The 24,344-nt window shown below is 45.2% G+C and overlaps 2 protein-coding genes across 2 annotated transcripts; both read left to right on the top strand.

Annotated features, from left to right (window-relative positions):
* Positions 1–57: 57 nt before the first annotated feature.
* On the top strand, positions 58–11,304 carry LOC128944889 (nucleolar RNA helicase 2-like). Its single transcript, XM_054288353.1, has 15 exons — positions 58–200; positions 698–964; positions 1,649–1,724; positions 2,427–2,605; positions 4,056–4,173; positions 5,018–5,203; positions 5,688–5,833; positions 6,528–6,677; positions 7,187–7,348; positions 8,076–8,195; positions 8,935–9,008; positions 9,198–9,357; positions 9,659–9,793; positions 10,173–10,217; positions 10,717–11,304. Exons 1-15 carry the CDS (start codon positions 90–92, stop codon positions 10,933–10,935), a joined length of 2,148 nt encoding a protein of 715 aa, XP_054144328.1. The 5' UTR covers positions 58–89; the 3' UTR covers positions 10,936–11,304.
* Positions 11,305–12,009: 705 nt separating this feature from the next.
* On the top strand, positions 12,010–24,246 carry LOC128944871 (nucleolar RNA helicase 2-like). Its single transcript, XM_054288333.1, has 16 exons — positions 12,010–12,194; positions 12,360–12,774; positions 12,908–13,174; positions 14,195–14,270; positions 15,226–15,404; positions 16,677–16,794; positions 17,437–17,622; positions 18,282–18,427; positions 18,668–18,817; positions 19,674–19,835; positions 20,373–20,492; positions 20,967–21,040; positions 21,773–21,932; positions 22,517–22,651; positions 23,424–23,468; positions 23,938–24,246. The coding sequence occupies exons 1-16, from the start codon at positions 12,010–12,012 to the stop codon at positions 24,103–24,105; spliced, it is 2,586 nt and encodes an 861-aa protein (XP_054144308.1). The 3' UTR covers positions 24,106–24,246.
* The last annotated feature ends 98 nt before the right edge of the window (positions 24,247–24,344 follow it).

Raw genomic sequence — 24,344 nt, 5'->3', positions numbered from 1 at the left:
CGGGCGCCGGGGCCGCTCGGAGCGTGACGTGCGGCGGGCGCGCGGCTGGTGCGGAGCGCGGCGTGGCGGAGCGGCGGCGGCGAGCGGAGATGCCCGAGGCCACCCGGTGCAGCAGCAGCAGCAGCAGCGGGGCCGAGTCGGGCTCCGACTGCTCCATGGACACCGAGGGGGTCCCGGAGAGCGGCCGCCGGCGGCACAAGGTACCAGGGAAGGGCTCCGGGTACGGCCTGGCCGCGCCCGCCCGCTGAGGCCGGCGTCCGGCGAGCCCGGCCTCGGGTGGCGGCCGCCCGCAGCGCCGGTGGCGCGGGCCGGGCCGGGCGTGCGCGGCGCGGCCGCGGGGCGGCCCCGGCCGGGCGGCCACGTGCGCGGGCGGGCCGGGCCGAGGCCTCCTCGCCGCGTGTCGGGGCGGCCCCGCCGGACGCGCTGGGCCTGCCGGAGCCGGCCGGGAGCCCGGGACGCGCCCTCCCCGGCACCCGGAGCGGGGAGCGCCCCCCAGCCGAGGCCCGGTGGTCTCGTGGTCGGTAACGTGTCTCCCGAGCGGCGGCGGCCGGCGGGGAGCTGTTGCCTTGTGTCAGCCACCGCCCCCGTCAGTAACTAGAACGTGCGCTTGAAGCTTTAACTGTTCTGCGCCCTCTTCTCTGTTCCGTGTCGCTTGGATCCACGAGCGTGTGTTTTCATTTGCTCTGTGCCTTGTCAGAAGGAGAAAAAGGAGAAGAAATCTAAACGCCGGGACAAGTTTCAGAGGGGTAAGACTCAGACAGATGACAGCGAGGAGTCGGATGAGGAGCGTTATGCCCCGAAAGCCAAGAAATCAAAGAGTGTCAGTAAACAGAACGGTCACACGAAAGAGGAGAGCGTGGAGAAATCGAGATTGTCCTTTAGCAGCAAATCCTCCCGCAGGAGCCGGCAGAGCAGTTCCAGTGAAACGTCAAGTGAGAGCGAAAGTGAGAGCGAGCAGGATCAGGTAAAGCTCGTGGCTGGTTTTAGTTATAGAGGTGTGTTAGGGCTTTTAACTCCTGCAGTGTAACACACCCAAATTTTGAAGGGTTGTATTCCATTTCCCCCCCTTTTCCTAGTCAGTCCAAAGTGCTGTAAAAGGTCAAGATTTAAAGCCCTTGAATTGCTCAGTCTGCTAAGAATTTGCAAGAGTTTTTAATTATGAAAGTGCTGAGGTGTTGGAGCAGTGCGTCGTGATTTCCTCACTTCAGCAGCCTGGTGCTGTGGGGCTGTTGCAGGACAGACAGATTGCACTGAGATAGAGTTAAAATATGATCCAGCATCACGAGGTGTATGTGATTTTTGGGGTTGTCCTGCACAGAGCCTGAAGTTGGACTTGGTGATCCTTGTGGGTCCCTTCCAATTCATGATATTTTATAATTCTAATTAATTGTTTGCAGTTTTGGTTTGAGTGTTTTGCTTCACTGTGCTTTTAGATATGAAACAGCCTTAACCTACAGATCACTTTTGCTAACTTTGTCCAGGTTTGCAATAAGATGTTAAAACAAGGCTCTTTAGCCACAGCTGTGACACTGTCCCTGAAGAGTATGACACCAGTGCCTGTGCTGAATTTGCTTGAATTACCTTGAATTTATTGACAGTCATGAGATATTCTCGTGGAATCTTACCTGAGTTATTGCTTACCTAACAGGAGTTGACTGGAGAACAGAAGGAGGGTGCTTTCTCCAATTTTGCTATTTCCAAAGAAACTGTCCAGCTTCTTCAAGGTAAGTTTCGTGGCAAGGTGTGACCGTAGAATTTTGTGTTTTTATGCTCAAACCCCATGGATCAATAAGCTTTGAGATGTGCTCTGCTCGTGCCCATGCAAGCAGGGATGCTGTGCAGCAGACATTGATTGCCTGCTCTAAATACACCTTAGAGCACACAATTTCCTGTTTGCAGTGTTGTCCAGTTCAGCCTTTGCAATAAAATTCTAAACTACATGAGCCAAGAAAAAAAATTATATGTGAGAACTTTTCAATTAAAGGTTATTTTGGTGTGAATAAAGGAAAACCAGTTATATTTAGTATCTTTGCTGTTTGTTTATACATGAATTAGTAAGAACTAAGAACAGAAGGGGTTTTGAGGTGTTAATTATTTGAAAGGAAGAGGTTTTCACAGATAGCTGAGGAGTATTGCACAAATACAGGCACAGTGCTGACAGTCTCTCATAAAGGCTGATAACTTCCTCTGTCCTAGCTAGCACTGTGTCTGGTGGGGTGAAGTGGCAGAATAAAATTGACAGTCCCAGAGTACTCTTTGCAGATGACTCATCTGATCAAATCAGTGGAGGTGATGATACGCTCCTGACATACTCTAGAGTTGATGGAAGTTCTTCTTGCAATAATTTTGCAATGGTTTCCAGTGAAGAGTATGAAAGAACAGTTGTAAAATGACCATATTAAGGAACTCTCTTGCAATTGCCCCAGCTCGAGGAGTGACGTACCTGTTCCCTGTGCAAGTGAAGACCTTCAACCCCGTGTATTCTGGCAAGGATGTCATTGCTCAGGCACGAACTGGGACAGGGAAAACATTCTCTTTTGCCATTCCCTTGATTGAGAAGCTTCAGGGAGACTCACAGGAAAGAAGAAGAGGCCGTCCACCAAAGGTAACAGTGCCTGCCTAGGATGGTGATGTGCTTTGTCTGACATCTGAGTGATTCAGGTATTTCAGGTCTGTGCAGGGCTAAGCTAACCCGCATTAAAAGTGATTTGAAAGCTGTGTCCACTGCATCCTGTGCTGCCTGCCAGCCTCTGATGGGGAGTGAGCAGCACAACAGCTCTATCCACTTGTCAGTTCCTTTTTCTGCCACAGGGAGACCAAAACTACAGGTGGACAACGTGTTCCTGTATAATTCTGCTCAGTCACGTTACCAGTTCAGGGCTAGTGGCTCCTGGATGCTTATTTTTCTCCTAAATTGCTAACAGATTAGTTACTAATTGTAACTTGACAGCTTGTTAAAAGCTGTCTACTCAAACATGTTTCTTTCTAAAACACATAAACAGTGGGAGGTTTTAAAAATAGACTTAGTTTCACTAGGAACACCACCAAATGTTGAGGCTTCTGCTCCAGGGAATGCAGATTTGTTATGAGCTGTGTTCATTCTGCTAAGAATACCTCGTGTGCTTTTTCACTGAATTCCTATGATGCCTCCAAAAAACCTAGAGAGGACAAAGCTGAGCACATGCTCATTAATAATTTCTGTCAGCTTGTTTCATCTTGTCAGTCATCTCACAGATCACCTGAAGGGCCTTCCAAAAGTAGCACTAGCAGTTTGGTGTGCATCTGCCCATCACAGTTCTGGGCTGACTGAGAATGCTGTCTCTGCATTTGGCACAGTCTTTTGGAGAAGGAAGGGAGACATAAGCCTTGCAAAAGATTCCAGACCTCACTCTGCCATAATACACTGCTGCCTGCTTTAGGTAGTGGGTTTTGATGTTGGAGGAGGTACAGGGATAAGGATGTTAAGGTTCCTTTGTGAGGTGACTGGTCCCAGGTTGGAGAGCAGTGCTTCAGCCACATTTTAACACAATTATTTCACCTGCCTGCAGGGAGGGCTGCATGCTGCAAGAGAGGATGGCTCCCTGGGTGCCTCTGCAGGGTGTGGGTTAGCACAGCAGCTCTGCAGACTGACATATGTTTCCCTGAGCCACAGGGAAGCTGAGAGACTGCTGACAGCTCTTGCACCTCTCACAGGACTGTGAAGCAAAACCCTTTTGTTACCCACGTCCTTCAGTCCTGTGTTCAAACAGCATATGCACATGTAGAAGAACACTTGTAGCTGGTCTGTTCAGGAACTAAAGTTAAATAAGATTTAAGTCTCTCCTATCCTGTTCAAAAAGAAGTTAGCCTGTCCTAAATGAATATATGTTGAAGAGTTTAATGATGTTACAAGAGACTTGAGCAGTGTGTTTCTCCAGTGTGTTTCTCTCAAATTTTAAAAAGATTTTTTTAAAATTTTACAAAGGGTCAGATCTAAATTAATGATCAGATGTCTAGAGGTTTCTTGGCAGAAGCCATGCTGAGAAAACACCTGTTTTATCTTTTTTTCTCTGCAGGTTCTAGTTCTTTGTCCAACAAGAGAGCTGGCAAACCAGGTTGCCAAAGATTTCAAGGATATCACAAGGAAGCTGACAGTCGGTTGCTTTTATGGAGGAACTCCCTATAATGGACAAAGTAAGTGACTCTTAGGACTAATAATTTAAATATTGATTGACTGCCATATTTAAGAAGTGCTGTTGGGTCTTTCCAGACATTTATAGCTCAAAAGCTGGAGACTATTAATGGTAAATTCAGCAGTTCAAAGTGTATCTTCTTATGGAGATGAATAGCTGTGGTTCTCAGTTTATATTCTTGGTGTTACTTATCTCCTCATGTACCTTAAATTAAAGTGGAACAGTATGCTGTGTGTGTAACCTGTATCTGGGTTTAGATTCTTGGAAACCCATTTTCATTAAAGAAGTTTAGTCTAGTTTAGTTAGCTGTGACTGGGTAGGTGTTTTTGCATGTGATAAGGGATATGTAGAGGATTTGTAAATTGTTATGATAGCATAATGTACTGCCTTGGTGATTGTAACAAGGAATGAGAGCGAGCTCTTTTATTGTGATACATCTTGAGACATTAGGGATGATTTTTTTTCAGAACCTCAGGAAGGAGTTGATTTCAGTAATTTGGATGGTTAAATAAATATTTTTTTCAAAAGTCTCCAGTTAAAGTAGATAATTTGGGAAGAGCTGACTATTTCTAAAGAGTATTAAAAGAAGCTCACCCTTGCTACTTTAAAGCACAGGGAGAGGGAAGGGTGGTAATGGTAAGTTCTTTTTTTTTCCTTCTGGAAGAGCAGTAGATTTTCTACCTTACATTTTTTCCAGCTTTTCTCTTCCAGTTCATCATTTGTTCTCACTTTTGTAAGGAGAGTACTTATGAATGGTTTAAGAAGCTGTTGAGTTGTGACCATGTTTACCTGCTGCAGAGAGTGCTCCCTGGCTCACTGCTAACTGTGTGTTCCCTGTTTGCCAGTTGACCTGATGAGAAGTGGCATTGACATTCTGGTGGGCACCCCTGGTCGGATCAAGGACCACCTGCAGAATGGCAAGCTGGACCTCACCAAGGTCAAACACGTTGTGCTGGATGAGGTTGACCAGATGCTGGACATGGGGTTTGCTGAGCAAGTGGAAGACATTTTACGAGTTGCATACAAAAAGGGTAATCTCAATATTGAAACAAATAGTAAGAAATGTTAGTAATAATTTAGTTGGCAGAAATTCAGGTATAAGGTGATTTTGTTTAGAAATGACTGAATGTTATTGTGAATATGTGGGAGTCATTCACAGAAGCTGTGCAGAGCTTGGAGTCCAGTACCGAGGGGTCTGTAAATAAATGTCTTTGGCACCTATCTTTAAGTTGTGCTTGGACTTCTTCAAGTTAAAAGGAAATAGCTTTTTACCCTTTTCACTGCTTGAAAACAGACTGCAGTAACTTTTTCATAATCTTGAAATGATTTAGACTTTCTAGAATATTTTTTACTCCAGGTGTTGGTAATGCATAAATCTAAAAAGCTCAATTGGCTTCCTTACATTAGGTACTGATATTTATCTTCATTTTTAATCACCCATATAATCAACTTGTATACATGTGTTAGGTGACATGTATGAGGTTTGTGAAACATTGTTTTGGGTTTTTTTGTAAGATTCTGAAGACAATCCCCAGACACTGCTGTTCTCTGCCACTTGCCCACACTGGGTGTATGATGTGGCCAAGAAATACATGAAGTCCAGATATGAACAGATTGACCTTATTGGGAAAAGAACTCAGAAGGCTGCTACAACAGTAGAAGTGAGTAAGCTCATGTGAAACATTTTCAGGCTTTTCTCCTTTTCTTTTATGCTACAAAAGTCACCTCTTCCTAAGGTGCATTATCACTGTGATGTTGGAAGTTGTTTTCACAATTTTTTCCAAGCATAAGGCGTGTTACAGCTGGTCAAGTTGGTTTTGGGTTTAGGATCTGTCTTCTCACATCACAGGTAGAGAAGATTTTCTTGTCAGTTGTGTGGGTTTTCAGAGAAAAGCAGAACCTGAATTTATCCAAGCTTTAAGCAAAAGGCACACATTAACATCAGCCTGCTGCTTTTGTTTCTCCATGGACTTCCCAGCTGGCCTCTGGTGTTCTGTGTACAAGATACTTTTTTTAAACTTCCTGTAGTATCTCACCTCAGCAGCCCTTTGCTTGCTGTGCAGTAAATACCATAGCAAGGAATATAATACATATATGGAATATAATATATGTAATACATACATGCTAGACGCCTGATTTTCTCTTACTGTAATTATTTTGCTGAACATTAGACTAATTGTGGTGGGCATAAATAAGAACCTTATGGATTTTGGATGTTCCAGGATCATGAGTTAGCACATTTTCTCCATCAGGGAACTGTATAACTCTTTACTATTTCTGTATTTAACAGCTCCAGATGTATTTTAAAAGAATTTTAACTTTACAGAAGCTAATCACTGGAATTTTTTTCTGTAGCATTTGGCAATAGAGTGTCACTGGTCTCAGAGAGCTGCAGTTATTGGAGATGTCATTCAGGTCTACAGTGGCAGCCATGGGAGGACCATTGTCTTCTGTGAGACCAAAAAGGAGGCAAACGAACTGGCTCTGAATGCCTCAATCAAACAGGTATTTTATCAGGTGTATTAAGTAACAAAACCTGTCAGAGATGCATCAACGCCTTGATACCAGACCTATGCTGAGTAAGTTTTAAAGAGAGAGTTTCAAAGTGTATAGGGCAGGCTTTTGTGTGTGGCCAGATAGGATTTCACTCTTTCTCATAGATATAAAACAAAAATTGTAGATTATTATTTTGACACAGCCAAGCATTGCATAGATGATGTGGATGGCAAGTTAGGGCAAGGTTTTCATATGTCTCAGTAATTAGACATGAGCTGAGACACACATTGTTTCAGTTCTGTTTTCCTGCCATTGTTAAAGGCCTTTGAGGTATATGAATAAGAATTACTAAGTACATATTGTGAGACATCTAAAATATGAACTCAGGTAATTCAGTTGTTCTTCTTTACCTTGCCACTCAGTGCCCATCAAATACCAAGATTTTGTACCCAAAACTGACCATAGAATGGAGCAGTGTCTTGGATTGTGGTATGATTGTAAATAATACTGTTTTTCAGGATTGCCAGTCGTTGCATGGTGACATTCCTCAGAAGCAGAGAGAGATCACACTCAAGGGTTTTAGAAATGGTTCATTTAAAGTTCTGGTTGCAACCAATGTAGCTGCCCGTGGTTTAGATATCCCAGAAGTTGACCTGGTTGTACAGAGCTCACCACCAAAGGTAGGAGACTGTTATGTTGGATGTTTTGTAATAATCTGTACTCTTGTTTTCAAGTGGTATAATGCTACCAGCTGATGGTATTGATCACACAGAGTTCATCAGCTTTGTGCTTAAGGGAGAGAAACATCCAGATATGTAGAAGCAGTTTCTTTGAGGATTTTTTGGGAGTGTGTCAGTCCCTAGTATGTTTAAAAATTATTTCCTTAAAATGTCTTCTTATGAGGCTGTTCAAAGCCTTCCTTGGAAGCTGGGTGTTGTGATTGCAAGGCTGGGAGCAGTGGGAGGAATGATTCTCTTGAATGGGGGTGACTGTGAGGTGTGGACCGCAACCATGAGAACACTGGTGCTGAAATTCTGAGGGTTTAAAAGAAACAATGTAATGTTTCAGTGAATAAGCTGTTAATACTTGCAAAAATGCTCCTGTGGATGTGCAGGAGGGGAATGGGATTGTTGCAGAGGTACACACACTCCAAATGTGTGGTGATGCATGAAGAAAAGTTGATCCATGCTCATGGCTCTGGTTTTCAAGCCATGATTTCTAGATGATGATGGAAAAGCATATTTGGTCAATACTAGTGAAACAATGTTTTCTGATTTAATTCTGTGATGCACTTACTGTGCATTGTTCAGGCCTAACTGTAATGGCTGCTGTGAGTGCTGTGATGCAGTGGATTGATGCCATGGCAGTGCATTAGGTGACTCACAGGCCCTCCCTCTGTTTCTGAAGGATGTGGAGTCCTACATCCATCGCTCGGGGCGCACGGGCCGCGCTGGGCGCACTGGGATCTGCATCTGCTTCTATCAGCGCAAGGAGGAGTACCAGCTGCGACACGTGGAGCAGAAAGCGGTACAGCACAGCTTGCTTCTCACTGCCACACTCCTGTTTGTTCAACTGCAGTTTGTAGGGCACCCAGAGGAGGTTTGGGTACCTTGAGGAGTGGCTGCAGTGTCACCGTGCAGCAGGGAGAGCACTGCAGATCCTAACACCCACTCCTTTTCAGCAAATGCCACTAAGGTTGTCCTTGTGGAAATGAGAAAAAAACTCGCAGTGTTTCTGTGTGGTGTTCATCCTGGGTATCATCTATCAGTGATGTGCATAGGTGCAGCTTTCCTGAGAACTGTTACTTGCATTTTTGCACTTTATGCAGTGTTCCATATGCTAGTTTCCTCAACAATTGTGTGGTTTAGATGAGATGGTTTATTCCTGGCACATTAAGCAGTGTTACATTTAGACTAAGGCTCTGTAATTTGTACTTAAATCCAAATCTATTAGACTAAAAGTAGTAATTTAGAATTTGTAGGACTCTGTTTCCCCCAGAAATGTACCAAAGTGGTTTCTGTTTTCAGTCTAAGATCACTGAGTCATTTAAACTGATCTGGTACATAAAAGCCTTTTAAGTATTACTGTTTTCCTGTAAGCTGAACCTTACAATTTTCACTAGGAAAAATTGGAAATTTAAAGGTGAAAATAAGAAGAAAAATGACAGAGTTAAATGCTTGTTGTATTGGAGTTCAGCACTGCTTCTTTAGAACTGAATTATTTATGGTTTGCAATTTTTATTTGTCTTTTGGCTTTTAAATTTCAGGGCATTACATTCAAGCGCGTTGGTGTTCCTACCGCAACAGACATAATAAAGGCTTCCAGCAAAGATGCCATGAGGTGTGTTTGGGGACTCAAGCCCTGTTGTATCTTCCTGCCTTCTTCAGAAGGGCTGTTTGAATTATTCTTTACAGTCTCTTTGAACTTTCTGTTTGAGCACTGTTGAAATCTTGGGCTACTGTGATTTTTTTCTGTTCCAGAGCCTACTGGTGTATAAATTGTTCATATTTTTTTGCTTTAACTACTTAGGTGCCTGGATTCTGTTCCTCAGACTGCTATTGAGTATTTCAGAGAATCTGCTCAGTTGCTAATAAAAGAGAAGGGACCAGTTAATGCTCTGGCTGCAGCCCTGGCCCATATTTCGGGTGCTACTTCCATTGAGCAGCGCTCATTGCTGAACTCGGATGTGGTAAGGAAGGGGCTGTGGCTTAATGCTTGTCTTGGAACTGCAAAGAAAGAACACACCTCTGTGTTGTGTGAACAGAGAATTATTTATCTCCTGACCATTTTGTTTAAGAGCTAAAGCCACTAGGAACTACTGATATTGTTAAAAGCAATAATATAGTGGCTGTAAGGATACCTGGTGTCCTGAAACACTACCTACTTGAAGATTTAATTACTACACTGTAAATTGGCAGGTTTTTCCTGTCTGATACATGTGCTGAAGCTTATTCCTCTGCCTGAGTGGAACATGCCCCGTTTCTCTTTAGGGGTTTGTTACAATGATACTGCGCTGCTCTGAAGAAATAAGCAACATGAGCTATGCCTGGCGAAGGCTGCGGGAAGTGCTGGGCGATGATATTGATCGGAAGGTGAACAGGATGTGTTTCCTCAAGGGAAAAATGGTAAATTTCTGGTTTGTTTCTTTGATGCTGGGCTCTTCTGAGTGCAGCCTTTTCTTAGCAATTGTCAGGGGAGCTGTTTGGTCTTTTTCTCTATTCCAGGCACTGTTGATGCTGGGCCTCAATCTGTTTTTTTAGTGCTTAGGGCTCTGCTGGCATGCTCAGGAGGTAGGATAATGCATGGCTGTGGGGATAGCAGAAAGGGTGCAAGGTATGAAGTGTGTTAACTCTGCCTTAATGACAGAACAGAAAAGTGTTTCTTAGGACAGTCAGTTCTAAAAGTGCCTGCCTGTCAGGTGTAGAATTGTGGGCTCTCTTGTTTTTAGTTGCAGTCATTTAAAACGCTTACCTTGTATGCATTAAAATGATTCCTTCTTTTTAGGGTGTGTGCTTTGACGTTCCTGTGGCAGACCAAAAAGACATAGAGGTACGTTCATTGCAAATTCTGGGTGCAGCAGGCTGAAGGTGAAGCTGGCTGGGCTGGGTTAGGCTGAAAACATTATGTAGCCTTTATCCTGCCTTTCCTAGTGGCAAAAGGGATTGCTAGGAAGGAATCGAAGAACAGAACAAGCTCACAGGGTTTCTTTTCCAAGGCATTCCCCCGTGACCAAAAGTCTGTAACTTGAAACATTAGCACTGACAAAAGTGGTGCTGGATTCATCTTTGTAGGCTGCAAGCTTTAATCCCCTTTTCTGTATTCCCTGCCTCTGGTTCACCCAGAATTCTCTCCACAGTAAAGGGAATTCAGATTTTTGCTTGGTAGTCATTAGTATAACCAAAATTATTGATCTCTTCAGTTAGAAGCTTGAACCCCATACATCAGCTCACAATTTTACCTTTTCAGTTGGGCAGATTTAATGATTATTACATACCCTGTATCTGCATTCCTAGAATTTAACTTGCTGTGTCTGACTCCATTCCCACAGACAAGGTGGGAAGATTCAAAGCACTGGCGTTTGTGTGTGGCCACCGAATTACCAGAGCTGGTGGAGTCTGCACGAGGAGGAGGAGGAGGAGGAGGCAGTGGTGGAGGGAATGGCCGAAGCTTCTCCAGCTCCAGGAACGGTCGGCGTGGTGGCTCTGGTAGAAACAGGTTCAGGAGCAGAGGCCAGAAACGAAGTTTCAGCAGAGCCTTTGAACATTAGCTTCAACAATTCAGAAGTGAGAAAAAAATGGGACTGAAGTATTTTATATTACATTACACTAGGCTGTTTCTGTGTGTTCGTACCATTGGAGAAAATACTTCATTAAGATATTTTTTTTTGTCAGTACTACTTTGCTCATAAACAAGGTTCTGTTCATTAAAAAAAAAAAGTACAAAGGAAGAAAACCCAAAAAACCTGCAAGAAAAAAATAATTGTTTCTTTTGTTTCTCATATTGCTCTTTGAATCTTTCCATAATATGTCTGTTGCGTTCAAAACTGTAGCCTGGTTCACTGTATAATACATAGATCTGAATTGCTGCTCAAACCTGTACATTTTCTGATGAAATTAAATATTATTTTACAACTTCATATTTTGTTGTGATGTATTTGAAGCAGTATTTTATAGGTGGAGATGTGGGAAAGTGCCAGATTTGGGACTTTCAAGGCAGCAGGAGCCCTTGAAAGAAAAAAAAATCCATTTGGTTTTTATTTCGTGCTGTAATGAAGCTCTTCTTTCCCTAAAACAAAAATAGTATTTCTTAGTTTCTGTCCCAAGTTATCACTCCTTATAAAATGGAGGTAGGAAAAGCAGTTTCAAAAGCATGAGGGGAAGCCCCCTGAGGAGCAGGACCTGTGAGGGAGACCCATAACCCTGTGAGTGTTGCAAAAAGTGAGTATGCCAAGATTATCACGTTGGTAAGGATGTTCTTCAGTGTAAGATCTTTGTATGTTTTCAAGCCCGATCAGTGGAACGAATAGCAGCGGCCCTTACTCAAGGACAATCTGGAGCTAACAAGCTTTAAGGATAAAGTGAATCAGTATGTTGATGTATACGCTGCCTGGTCGGCAAAATACTCAGGGTCCGCATATCCTATGGGTGAACTATGTTTTAGTATTGTAACTTAAAATCAGGGCTGTGGGTCAGAAAGATGCCTACCTAGGGGGTCAAGGCCCTTTTCTCGGGCATGTGGAGACGTTGTCTGGGATCACTTAACTTGTATGGAAAGCACTAACCAATCCCTATGTGGGGCTGTGCTGGGCACGTTGCTAACCCTGAATTTCTGTGTATGAGTGATGGTGGCGCCACACTCGTGCAACGCCACCGAGCACCCGGCCTTGCGCAGCTCCGAAATCATTGGGGTCTCTCAAGAGTGTGGCATTATCGGCTTGTTGCACACCGGGGAACGAGCCCGGTTTAGTGGGCAACCAGGGGAGCCCCGTGAGGGGAGCTGTGTGGAGAGCACCGTGAGGGGAGCTCTGTGAGGGGAGCTGTGTGGAGCGGGCTGTGAGGAGCGGTCCGTGAGGGAGCTCTGTGGAGTGCACCATGAGGGGACCTCCGTCAGGGGAGCTCTGTGGAGCGCTCCGTGAGGGAGGTCACGGCGGCGGAGGAGCTGACGGAAGGCGCGGGGGCGGTGCGGCGGAAGGGGCGGTGCGGGGCGGTGCTGGCGCGGCGGCCGCATGGGGGCCGTATTGGGTCGGGCAGCGCGTCTCGGGCTCCCCGCGGCGCGGGCGGCGGCGGTCCCGGCCAGCGGCGGCGGGCGGCGGCTGGGCTGGCTGTGCGGCGCCGGGGCGGGCCCGCTGCTGCCGCTGCTGGCGGCGCTGCCCCGCGGGCCGGCCCGCCCGCCTCACTTCCTGCGCGCCGGGGCGGGGCGCGCGTCCTGGGGCGTCCGCGCCGAGACCGGCCCCGCCACTGGCACTGGTAGCAGCGCTGCCGCCGCGCACCTGCCCGGGGAGCAGCCGGCAGCCATGCCCGCCGCCGAGCCCGAGCACAGCCCCGCCGAGCCCCAGGCGCCCGCCGCCGCGGAGTCGGTGCGGCGCGGCCGCCGGAGGAAGGTCCAGGTGGGAGGGCCACGTGCGGCCGCGGGTGCGGCCATTTTGTACGGGCTTGGGGGGCTTGAAGGGGCTGGGGCGGGCAGGGGGGAGAAAGGCGCTCCGTCCCCCCCTCCGTGTGACCGCGGCTTTCCCGCTGCAGGAGGAGACGCCGGGGAAGAAGGTGAAGCAGCAGGTGAAGGCGAAGCGGCGCGGTAAGGCCGAGGCCGAGCAGGCGCAGCCCGAGGAGAGCGGGCTGGGCGATGACGACTTCGAGCCTCCCGCGCCCAAGAAGACGAAAAAAGTCAAGGAGAAGAAGAACGGCTTGGTAGGAGAGAGCGACGCGTCCCAGCAGGCGGTGAAATCTGCCCCCGCTGTGAGCGGCAGCGTGACATCCCCGGCTGACCAAGAGCAGGACAGCGACGCCGAGGTACGGATGCTTTGCCGGCAAAGCCTTTGTCTTGGATAATTAACGTTTTGCTAGTAATTAGTGGGTTTAGTAACGCGTGCTGCGTGCTGTGTGGAAACTTGAATTGTGGGACAGTGTGGGAGCACGAGGCATGTGTTGTAGACACATTGGGCCGCGGCCATGCGCTGGTTCCTGGGCATGGGGAACGCCGAGCATCCGGCTCGGCAGCGCTTGCACCAACACGTGGGAGCTGCTCTCTCCGCGTGCTTCCCCTTCCCGGTAAATCCCGAGCGGGTAAATGTCCCGCAGGGAATGCGGCTGGCCAGGGAGCAGTTTCCGTGTGTGCTGCTCTTCGTGTCACGGCTTGTTGGTGTCCCACAGCACAAAGGTTTCTGCACAGGCAGCCACGGACCAGAACTGTGCCGTGCTTTGTGCTGTGATGGCTTTTTCTCTCTCTGGTGGCAGCACCTTAGAAGAGGAATTGGCCAGGTGTTCTGTAATGGAGAGCCACAGTTATGCTCATTGATCCACACTTCTCACACAAACGTGCAAGGGTCTCTCTGTGGGTAGTTTTGTGTCTAAGGTGGGAGCATGAATCAAGAGAGCTTTTTGTACCTCAGGTGTAACGATGTGTCTCTGAAGTAAAAGCCACATTTTGTGTTTTGAGTATTTACTCGTGTGAAGTTCAAAGCTCTTTGCATGGTGTAACACATAGAGGGAAAATCCTGCTTTGCACAATGAATTGTGACACCAGATGTGTTTTATTGTGAAAAACAGTTTTCTCGTGGTTTCAGTGGACTTATAATTAAGATTTTTAACAAATAGTTTCTATTTCCTGACTTGCCAAGCATATATGTACAAGTGCCTACATCAAAAAGGTTTTCTTTTTCACTGAATAAAAAGTAGGTATCTGGTTAAATTGTGGTTGTAAAGCTACAGCACAGCTTTTATTAAGTGGCTGTGTATGGTATGTTCTGTGGTCATTTTGGAGGGATACTAAGTATTTTTTCTGTTGTTATTTTATTTTTTAAATCATATTAGGAGCTGACAGAAGAAGCAAAAGAAGGTGCCTTCTCTAATTTCCCTCTCTCACAAAACACTATCAGCCTTCTCACAGGTTAGTTCATTTCTGTAAATGTTTGGTCAGAATTGTGCTCTGTTACTTGCATAAACCAAGGGTAAATACTCCTAAATTGTGTTACATCTGTATGGTAAGGATGGCGTGAGCAGTCACTGTGGATTCAGAGAATCTGCCGTTAGTAAAAAAGTTTTCTGGTTTGTTCAATTTCAGGTGCCTTAATATGAGATTATTCTTCATGGAGTGGTTATTCTTAGATAGACATTCTAGAGACACATTTCTCATCAGCATCATTCTGTGTATCTTCACTTCTGTTCCTGTGTCTGCTGCCTACAGTATTGCTTCTTAGACAAGCCTAATGGAGCTTTTTGTATGAAGAATATTTGCCTTGTGTGAACAGATTTTCAGGTCTTCAAATGGATTGTTTAGTCTCACAAATAGTTTGGTGCATTTTCATCTCTCTTTGTGATTAGTTTTGTTGAGGAAGCAATTGCTGTAGGTTTCTTGTCCCCTGTGTTGGGTAGATGAACAATTCTTGTCTGTCAGAAAAAATTCTCCTTATTGCTTTCTGTCTTCCTGCTCTGAAGTTTCTTTTGGATGGCTTGTTTCACTTCCACTGGGCACAGTCTCTTTGAAGTTTGTTTTGAAACAAGCTGCATCACCCTCTTGCCTTCAAAACCCAGCTACCACAAAATCTTGAGCTGTTTTAGAAAAAACATGTTGGTTTTTTTCCTTGCTCTCCTGTTGCCTTAAACTGCACATAACAAAAAAGCCTGTATTTCATCATGGCTGCTCAACACTCACTGTGTAGGTGGAATGTCTTTTGATCTAGAGCAGGAATAAAACACAAAAATACGTGGTTTTCTTCTAAACTGCAGTTTCTGTTGTGTGCAGGGTTTGAGGTGGTGTGCCCTTCATATTTGGGCAATTTATATATGAGGACTTGTAACTGTTAGTTCACCTTTTAGTGAAACCTCTCTCAATTATCTTTCAGCTCGAGGTATCAAATACCTGTTCCCTGTGCAAGTGAAGACTTTCCAGCCCATCTATGATGGCAAAGATGTGATTGCTCAGGCTCGGACAGGAACTGGGAAAACCCTTTCCTTTGCCCTTCCTCTGATTGAGAAACTCCAGAGTGTCTCACAGGATGGGAGGAGAGGCCGTGCACCAAAGGTAGCTCACACTTCAGGTTTGCACCAAAACCTTAGAGCATGGCACGTTTTGAAAGTGATTTTACTGTTGCTCTGGGGTTTTGTGTTGGGGACTTCTTTGTCCTTTACTGGTTTTTGTAATAGTGAGTGGTTTGCTCAGATCAGGAGATACTTTAGCAGCATCACAGTAATGACACACTTTGTGTTTGGGGTCCCCAAACAGTCAGGGCACTGCAGCAGTGCCTGGGGAGCTCCCAGGCTGCTGTCCTTGGGCACACAGAGCATGCAGCTTTGGGCTTCAGTCCCCTGCCTCTTTGAGGGGGTGTTGCAGTCACCTGGATTGTCCCTGCTTGCTGAGGTTGTTTCTCACTGTAAATTCCACGGTGAGAACTGAAGGCTTTTGGGGTTCCCCCCCCCCCCCCCCCATGTCTGGATCCTCAGGAGATGCCAGTGGAGTTTACCAGGGATGGAATTGGCAGCCTGATGTCAGTGATCAGATCCCTGTTCCCATGCATTGCAGTGCATGTATTTTTCATTGGGCTGCAGAACTGTATACACTCTGCAGATTTGTTGCTTTATGTGTTTATTTTATTAACCATAAAGGCAATGTAAAATTAAAAATTCTACTGCCTGAAACAATTTGAGAGATTAATTCAGCTCTTTGTGCTATTGGTTTATTCTTAAATGTTGGGGGTGTTTAATTTGTTTTAAACTTAAGTGCCTCTCCCTTTTTTACTTAAATGAAAAGAGGGAGAGGGGAAGGGTAGATACTGGAGGAATGCAGCTTGGTGGAGAAAAGGAGGGATGTGTGGCTGGAATGCATCACGCTATGTGTGTATCTTTAAAATCTAACTGCACCAGATTTACTGACCGTTCCTACCCTTTAGGGCTGAGCTGCACCTTCCTTGCCCTTGGTAATGTTGCAGAAGTGTCTTTTACCTGGCTTTAACATAAGAAAGAAAATTACTGTTGTCTTGGTTACCTTGCAGCACTTTCCCTGGTTCCCTCCTGCTGGCTCTGAGGCTCCTTGTGGCAGGGAATGTTAATAACTTTAACATAAGAAAGAAAATTACTGTCATCTTGGTTATCTTGTAGCACTTTCCCTTGTTCCCTCCTGCTGGCTCTGAGGCTCCTTGTGGCAGGGAATGTTAATGTTGCTGGGAAGCTGTGGGCACCTCTGCAACAAGTGTGGAATGAAGATGGGAGTGCAGGCTGTTTGACATGAAGTGAACTCTTTTCTCCTACACCTTCTCCCAACACAGCTGCATTTTTGTCTGCTTTTCTCTCCCTTCAGGTGCTGGTTCTTGTTCCAACCAGGGAACTGGCCATTCAGGTAGCCAAAGACTTCAAGAATTTCACAAAGAAGCTGTCAATTGCTTGTTTTTATGGAGGAGCTCCGTACAAAGAGCAGCGTAAGTAACTGCCAAGGAGTTACTAATGGGCTGGAGCTGACTTTCTCCAAATGCACCCCACAAGTAAAAATGGGCTTTTTGCCTCCTCAGACTTTGAGTTCAGTCAGGAACTCAATTGGTGGGGCTTTCAAAGGAAGCACACAGCCTGGGTTGAATTATTTTAGTTCCAATAAATCTTTAGGGAAAAGAATGGTTGTAGTTCTGTGAAGTGTCTAGTCCTTTCAATTTCTTCTTTATTGTGTTTTTGTGTGGACACAGACCAGGACTGGGTGACTGTCCATGGAAAGGGGAGAGCTGTGTGTGTGCCTGTGGCTCTGTGTGTCTCCAGAGGTAGCTGTGACAAAGTTTAGCTGGAAAACACAAGTGTTTCCATGTAGTAGAGTTCTGCAGGTTTCTAATGCCAAATGATTGTTGCTTGGAGATTGGTGTATTTCCTGTAACTTCAGTGAGGTTTGGCTGCTACGCCTGACAGAGCAGGAAGGACTGCACTTAACTTCTGTGCCTGTTACTGTGGAGATTCTGCTTTAAGCTGAGGTTAAAAGCAGCAGCTTCTTGCTGCTGGAATGAGAAGTGTTGCTGTTGCTAACTTCTTATCCTGCTGTCTCCTAGCAGTCTGACACTGCCCTTGTTTCTGTCTTCCAGTTGATGTCCTTAGAAGTGGCATTGATATTCTGGTGGGAACTCCTGGCAGGATCAAAGACCACGTTCAGAACAGCAAGCTGGAACTCTCCAGTGTGAAGCACGTTGTTTTGGATGAGGTGGATCATATGCTGGACATGGGCTTTGCTGAACAAGTGGAAGAGATCTTGGGATCATCCTATAAGAAAGGTGAGCTGAGACATCAGGGCAGGAATAGGGGGCAATGCAGAAAATACAGTTATGCTGCTCTAGAAACTTCTGGTGCACCTCGAACTTAAATTCTCTGTGTGATGCTAGAAAAGGGGAAGGTAGAGTTGGAAAAGGTTCAAAGAGAGGTGACACAAGGCTGAAGGGCTGGAGTGGCATCTCTGGAAGGAGTAGAGTGAAAAAAAAAAGGGAAAAAGCAGCAAACCCAACTCCTTAATCCCTAATATTCCTTGTCCTGAGTGAGGTGACTTGAGCAGAGGGTTGGGGTTTGGTCTGTCTGTACACTTGTCACCACACAAGGCTGACAACAAGGGAATATTTGCTCTATTCTGATGTAGTGGGTGTTCAGCAAAGCTGTCAGGTACCAGGTATGGTGCAGGAGGAGGTTATTTTAATGTGTGGAACTCCTTGCCACGTTTCACTAGTGCCAGAATTTCTGAAAAGGCTTGAAATATTAGGAATAGAAATCACTACAGCTTTGAAAGCCATGCAAAGCTGATTGCTGGCAGTGTTCCTTCACATCCTGTACAGACTTGGTGCCCACAGAAACGTGTCAGTGTGAGAGCAGCTCTTGCTCTTTTATCAGTTCCCAAGTGTCAGGGTGTGCTGAGATGCCTGAAGTCGATGCCCTTTCCTTGCAGGCTCCGAGAACAACCCGCAGACGCTGCTGTTCTCTGCAACCTGCCCACGTTGGGTTTATGATGTGGCGAAAAAATACATGAGAGCTGAATATGAGCAGATCGACCTGGTGGGAAAGAAGACTCAAAGGACAGCCACAACTGTGGAAGTGAGTTCTGCTGCAAGGGCTGAGAGCAAGTGGCCTTGACAAAATGGGTTGTGCATTGACTTCATAAATGGGTGTGTGGAATGACTTTGCACATGGCTGACACACAGATTTTGTAAGCAAAACTTTCATGTGGGACCTGTCATGTGCAAGCTTAAAAAATTAAAACGCTTTTTTTGTTCATTTTGTCTGTCCCTTGCATGGCTTAGATTAACACAGGTTTCTTGTTACTTTCCCAAACAGCACTTGGCCATACAGTGCCGCTCCTCTCAGAGGGCAGGAGTTCTGGGGGACATCATCCAGGTCTACAGTGGCACCCATGGGAGGACCATTGTCTTCTGTGAGACCAAAAAGGAAGCAAATGAGCTGGCTGTGAATGCTTCTCTCAAACAGGTACTGGGGCTGAGTGGAGAGCAGTGGCTGGGATTGCCAGGGGTGGAATGCCCTGAAATAAATAGGGGGTTGCAATGGTGTGGAGAAAATTGTTTCTGTGCATGGTTTTAAGAGTTGTGAAAAAAGCTGTTTCTAAAAATTCAGCTTTGAAGTTAAAACATCCTCTTGAAAGAGATTATGAATTTATTCCTTTGGCTTTAAAATAATGCAGGACATGGATCAATAGGAAATACACAGCCTATGCTGAATAACCAGGAGATAGTAATAATTGTAAGAAACAGGAGCTAGTGTAGTGGACATGTCCCATCTTATATTAGTGTGCTTTTTGGATTCCCATCTCTTAATGGCATTTGGTCTTTGAACAGTCATTCAGGAAAATCCAACTAATATGGTAGAATGAAATGCCTTGTTGCCCTTGGAAGGTTTGCCAGGAGTTTGTTTGGAACACAGGTGATCTGTTGAGCGGGTCTCCTGTGATTGCTTGAATTACTGCCCTTTTTCTGAATGTGGGGAAAAGTGCTGCATGTTTTTCAGAGAAAATCCTGTTTGATGCTAAGTGCTGGTTTATGGAGAGCAAACAGTGGTGGGAATACATGGTTTGCCTGGTATTAGAGATATCTCATTACCATCCCCATTCAAAACTTGCAGCAATAATTTCTGCCTGTTGGCCATGCTGCTTTCACAGTAAATCCCAGAGAAGGATCCAGCAAAGTAGGATGCTTTATATTCCTTTGCTGTCAGCTATGCAATTATTTTCTGTTGCTCTGCACAGTGTTTTGGGGTTTGCAGTTATTCTTTAGATGCTGCATCCTGGACTCCCATGAAATTGCATGTTAATGGCTTGTTTTACTGACAGGATGCCCAGTCCCTGCATGGTGACATTCCACAGAAGCAGAGAGAAATCACATTAAAAGGCTTCAGGAACGGTGTGTTTGAGGTGCTGATTGCAACAAATGTAGCTGCCCGTGGTTTGGATATTCCTGAGGTTGACCTTGTTATACAGTGCTCACCACCAAAAGTAAGTCATTAAAGGAAACTAAAATTAGATTAATTTTTTTTTTTGTGCCAAAATGGTGGGTTATTTCTCTGTTTCATCAGAAGTATGTTCTGTTCAAATTAATTTTTGAATTAATGAATTTTTTGTAAATGCCTGGCCTAAAATTTTGTAGTTATAGTTTTACAGTTTGAGCTATGATTAAAATCTTGGGTTTTTTTACTCTTACTGGAAACTCTTAAGATATGTTTTGACATTGTGAAACTTTCCTGAATTCTTTCTGAATGTTGCTGAGTTTCATTTAAAAATCCTAAAATATTTCTGCTGCTTTTTTAATCTTTTGAAACTCCAGCGGAGCATTTTATTTAGAAAACTTGCAATGTTTGTTAAAACTGAGCAGCATACTTTGGGTGGGGGAGCACGAGCAAACCTGAGTGATTTATTGTAAGTTTAGGTATAAACACATAGTGTATCACTTCTTAGGCCTCTGAATTTGGGTTTAGCTTGTGTTTAATGTGAAATGTCAGCAGTTTAAATAACACATTGCCCTGAATTTTGAAGGATGTGGATTCGTACATCCATCGCTCCGGGCGCACGGGCCGGGCGGGCCGCACCGGCATCTGCATTTGCTTGTTTCAGAGGAGAGAAGAAGATCTGCTGAAGCAGGTGGAGCACAAAGCGGTGAGTTGTGCCTCAGAGCTTGCTTAAGGAAATCAGACAGCTCCTAACAGGACCCTGCCACCCTTAGGCTTGGTAATCAGGGGTGGCCGAGTCCAGAACGGGAGTCTGCAGTCCCATAAAGGAGCAGGCCTAAAGTGCTGGTATTTGGTGTTTGGAATTGCTTCTGTGTGGGCTGTTCTTGCTTTGCCTGAGTTTTCCCATGCTGGCAGTCCCCTGTGGATGTCAGCAGGCAGGCTGGGACAGGAATGCCTAAGGCAGAATGTGCCTTGCATCACAGTCTGTATGTACATTGGAGTAAAGTAGCTCCAGATAAGAAAGCTTTATTTTAACTCAGCTTTATTTTAGCTTTAGAAATGACTTAGCAAAGAATATGTTGATCTTGCAAACAGTAAGTAGAGATCTCAGTAGTGTGATTTAGGCAGGATTGAATTGGACACTGCTGAAAATACCTTTAATTTGTTTTCTTGATTTCAGGGTATTACCTTTAAGCGTGTAGGCGTTCCCTCTGCTACAGATGTCATTAAAGCTTCAAGTAGTGATGCCAAAAAGTAAGTTTATTTTCCTGTTCTTAAAGAAGGTTTAGAGATGTTGTTGCTGTAGATGCTTAGAGCTTAATGCACAGTCAGGCCTGTATGTGAGCATGGCTTTGCCTGTGTTGTAGGAGTCAGCTGCTTTGTGTATAGACAACATAAGATGGTATCAGTACATCTCTGTGTGCTTGACACAGACCTTTTCATAGAACATTATGTTCTCTAAGTTTTTGCAAAAAATTAACCCTTGTTTATAAAATCAGAAATGAGTGACAGAAGAGGGAAATACTGTTGTGAGGGGAAACTGATTTTGTCTGCTCACATGACATGGTGGAAGCAGCATGCAAAAAGCAATACTTGGTATACTGAGGAGTTACTCTGCAGCAGTGAGGGTGTGGTAGCCCTGGCTTGTGTTGTTTCTGAGGGCTGTGGCTTTTATTCCATGCAGCTCTGTTTACATTTGCTGCCCCTGTGGTGGAAATTGCCTTGAAGCAGGTTATTATAATTAGTGAGGATTTGACCAGTATAAAGCAGATGGTGGGCATGGTGTTGGCTTCACTGTGTCCTGAAAAACGATGGGGGGAGCTGTTGTACCAGAAATGGCATTACAGAAGGAGCTGTTCTTAGTTTCCTGTCTTTTTTTCCCCACTGTCCTTTTCAGAAATAACTGATTTAGGGTATGTCTTGAACATGGCTGCACTTCACAATGGCCTTTTCTTATCTCTTTAAACCCATCTTGTAACTGTGTAGGTTGCTGGAGGCCGTTCCTCCCTCTGCAGTGGACTACTTCAGAAAATCAGCTGAAGAGCTGATAGATGAGAAGGGGGCAGTGGCTGCCCTGGCTGCAGCCCTGGCACACATTTCTGGGGCAGCTCACATCCAGCAGCGCTCCCTGCTCAACTCCACAGCTGTAAGTGATGGTGCACCCCTGGTGACAGGGATGGATGCCTGAATTGCTTGTGTGGCATCTCCTTCCCAGGCTTTTTCAGCTGGGTTTCTGAATAGCTGTTACACCCAGGCTCCTGCTGTGTTGCTTGTTCCTTAGCTGGAATCAGCTCTTTCCAGGAGAAACTTAAAATCAGTCATTTTTCTTGTGATGAAAATTGAAAGATTTTCTCCAGAGACTGAAGTGACAGAAGACTTCAATGCTCTAAGAGAGTTTAACTAATGACATTTTACAATTAATGACGTTTTACAAGCAAATAGATTAGTTCATGCTGTTGTAGTTTCCTCTTTATCAAGAATCTTGATAAGAATCTTCTGCATTTGTTGCATTGCAAGCATGGCATGTGATTGCCTGATCTCAGAGAGATCTTGGCTGAAGGAAAGTACAGCACTTCTGTTTTCTAATGCATTTATGGAGAATGTGGCCCAGGGCACGGTGTGGTAACCGAGTTTTGCAAGAGCTGTGGTTCTTGTATCAGTTTGGGGATTTTTACCTGCTCTCTAGCAGCAGGTTTAGCCTTGTTTAACGTGTTTCTCTGTTTGCTGCAGGGCTTTGTGACCATGGTGCTGAAGTGCTCCATAGAGATGCACAGCATGGGCTATGCCTGGCGGGGGCTGAAGGAGCAGCTCGGGGAGGAGGTTGATAACAAAGTGTCAGCCATGCGTTTCCTCAAGGGGAAGATGGTGAGAGGGGCCAGCCCTGGGAATGGGGGGATGTGGGGCTTTGTGAGTGTGTTGTAATGTCACCAGTTTGTGCAGGGACTGAGGCTGGAGTGCTGGACTGCTGGTACAGAATGTTGGTACTGCTCCATCCCTGCTCAAACTCATTTCTCAGGAAATTATAACCTATCTCGAGTATGTTTTTATGCATATGCTATTGGAAAAAAAAGGCTTTGGTAGTAGCTGAGTGCTTTAAAACACTTACTAGAGACATTACTCTTAAATGATAATGCAGGAATTGCCTCCTAAAAAAAAAGCATCAGAAATAAATATATGTCACAGACATGTTTTATGAAAAATCCTTTCCTTAGGATTTTTCCTCCTGAGAAGCTGAGAAGCCTCAGGAACAAAATGTAAACATTGATTATCTGCTGCTGTGGAATGCAACAGGTGCATCTGGGATTGGTCTCATGTGGTTGTTTCTGATTAATGGCCAATCACAGCCAGCTGGCTCGGACTCTCCGTCTGAGACACAAGCCTTTGTTATCATTCTTTTTCTATTCTTAGCTAGCCTTCTGATGAAATCTTTTTTTCTATTCTTTTAGTATAGTTTTAATATAATATATATCATAAAATAATAAATCAGCCTTCTGAAACATGGAGCCAACATTCTCGTCTCTTCCCTCATCCTAAGACCCCTGTGAGCACCATCACAATTATGTAGTGGGATTGGTTATTGAGGCCTTTATTCTTTCATTGTAAATTTGTGCCTTTGTTTGTTTGTTTGTTTTTTTAGGGCGTGTGCTTTGATATCCCTGTTGATGAGCTGAGTAATATACAGGTATGTTTGTGTAGCCAGAGCTGGCTTTAAAACCTGGTGATTTGGAAATTGGCAACTGCTGTATAAGATTGAGTGTGGGGCGGTTAGGGAGGTTTGTGGTTTAATAAGGATTTTGCATAGGCAACAGAGTGATTAGACAGAACACAGCATAATCATTAGAAAATACCCTGCTGTGCCTCTTCTCATGTCCCTTCCTATATTACCTGATTTCATTAAACAAAACTCTATGGTCGTTGGCTAGCCTGTGCTTTGGCCTCTCCAGTTTTCTGCTGACTTCGTTCCCGCTTGCGTTTTGTGATTGTTTATCCTTTGTCACAGGGCTGTGTCTCCCAGGGGGGATCTAGTGGCCTGTTTTGACAGGGGTGGGGTTTGTCTGGAATGCCTTTGCATTAAGCATTGCTTCTGATGCTGCAGGTGCCTTGCACACCGCTGCAGCACGTGAAGTGTGGTTCCATTGCTGTGCTTTCAGGAGCAGTGGAGGGACACGCGGCGCTGGCAGCTCTCGGTGGCCAGCGAGCTGCCCGAGCTGGAGGAATATCCCCAGGAGGCAGCACGAGGCTTCTCCAGGTTCGGGAACAGCAGGCAAGGAGACTTCAAGAGAAACAGCTGGTTCAAGAGTGGAAATCGGGGACTTTAACAGAGCACTCGCTACAGATAACGGGACTGAGCTGAGTTCTATGAGGCAGTAAAAGCCTGTTAGACACTCCTCTTTGTCTTTATTCCTTGATAAAGCAGCCTGGTTTTGAGGATGTCGAAAAAATCACGTTTGCTGAAGTGACTGGGTGTTTTGGGAGATTGTTTTTTTGTCCAACAAGGTAGCTGCTGCCTGTGAGGGCATCTGCGACCCAGCAGTGGGTGTGCCTGGAAACTCAGCCC

Source organism: Melozone crissalis, unplaced genomic scaffold (assembly GCF_028551555.1).
Source record: "Melozone crissalis strain CALT ecotype California unplaced genomic scaffold, PUWL_Pcris_2 ptg000062l_1, whole genome shotgun sequence".
NCBI lineage: Eukaryota > Metazoa > Chordata > Aves > Passeriformes > Passerellidae > Melozone > Melozone crissalis.
The sequence above is the reverse complement of the archived record's forward strand: the minus strand, read 5'-3'. Positions and strand labels throughout refer to the sequence as shown.

Excerpts from the sequence above, each read along its gene's own strand:
- LOC128944889 (XM_054288353.1), top strand. The coding sequence starts at position 90 with ATGCCCGAGGCCACCCGGTGCAGCAGCAGCAGCAGCAGCGGGGCCGAG. Across the intron at positions 4,174-5,017 it reads AACTCCCTATAATGGACAAA|TTGACCTGATGAGAAGTGGC; the intron begins GTAAGTGACTCT and ends CCTGTTTGCCAG. Across the intron at positions 6,678-7,186 it reads TGAATGCCTCAATCAAACAG|GATTGCCAGTCGTTGCATGG; the intron begins GTATTTTATCAG and ends ACTGTTTTTCAG.
- LOC128944871 (XM_054288333.1), top strand. The coding sequence starts at position 12,010 with ATGGTGGCGCCACACTCGTGCAACGCCACCGAGCACCCGGCCTTGCGC. Across the intron at positions 18,818-19,673 it reads TGAATGCTTCTCTCAAACAG|GATGCCCAGTCCCTGCATGG; the intron begins GTACTGGGGCTG and ends TTTTACTGACAG. Across the intron at positions 21,041-21,772 it reads TCAAGTAGTGATGCCAAAAA|GTTGCTGGAGGCCGTTCCTC; the intron begins GTAAGTTTATTT and ends GTAACTGTGTAG.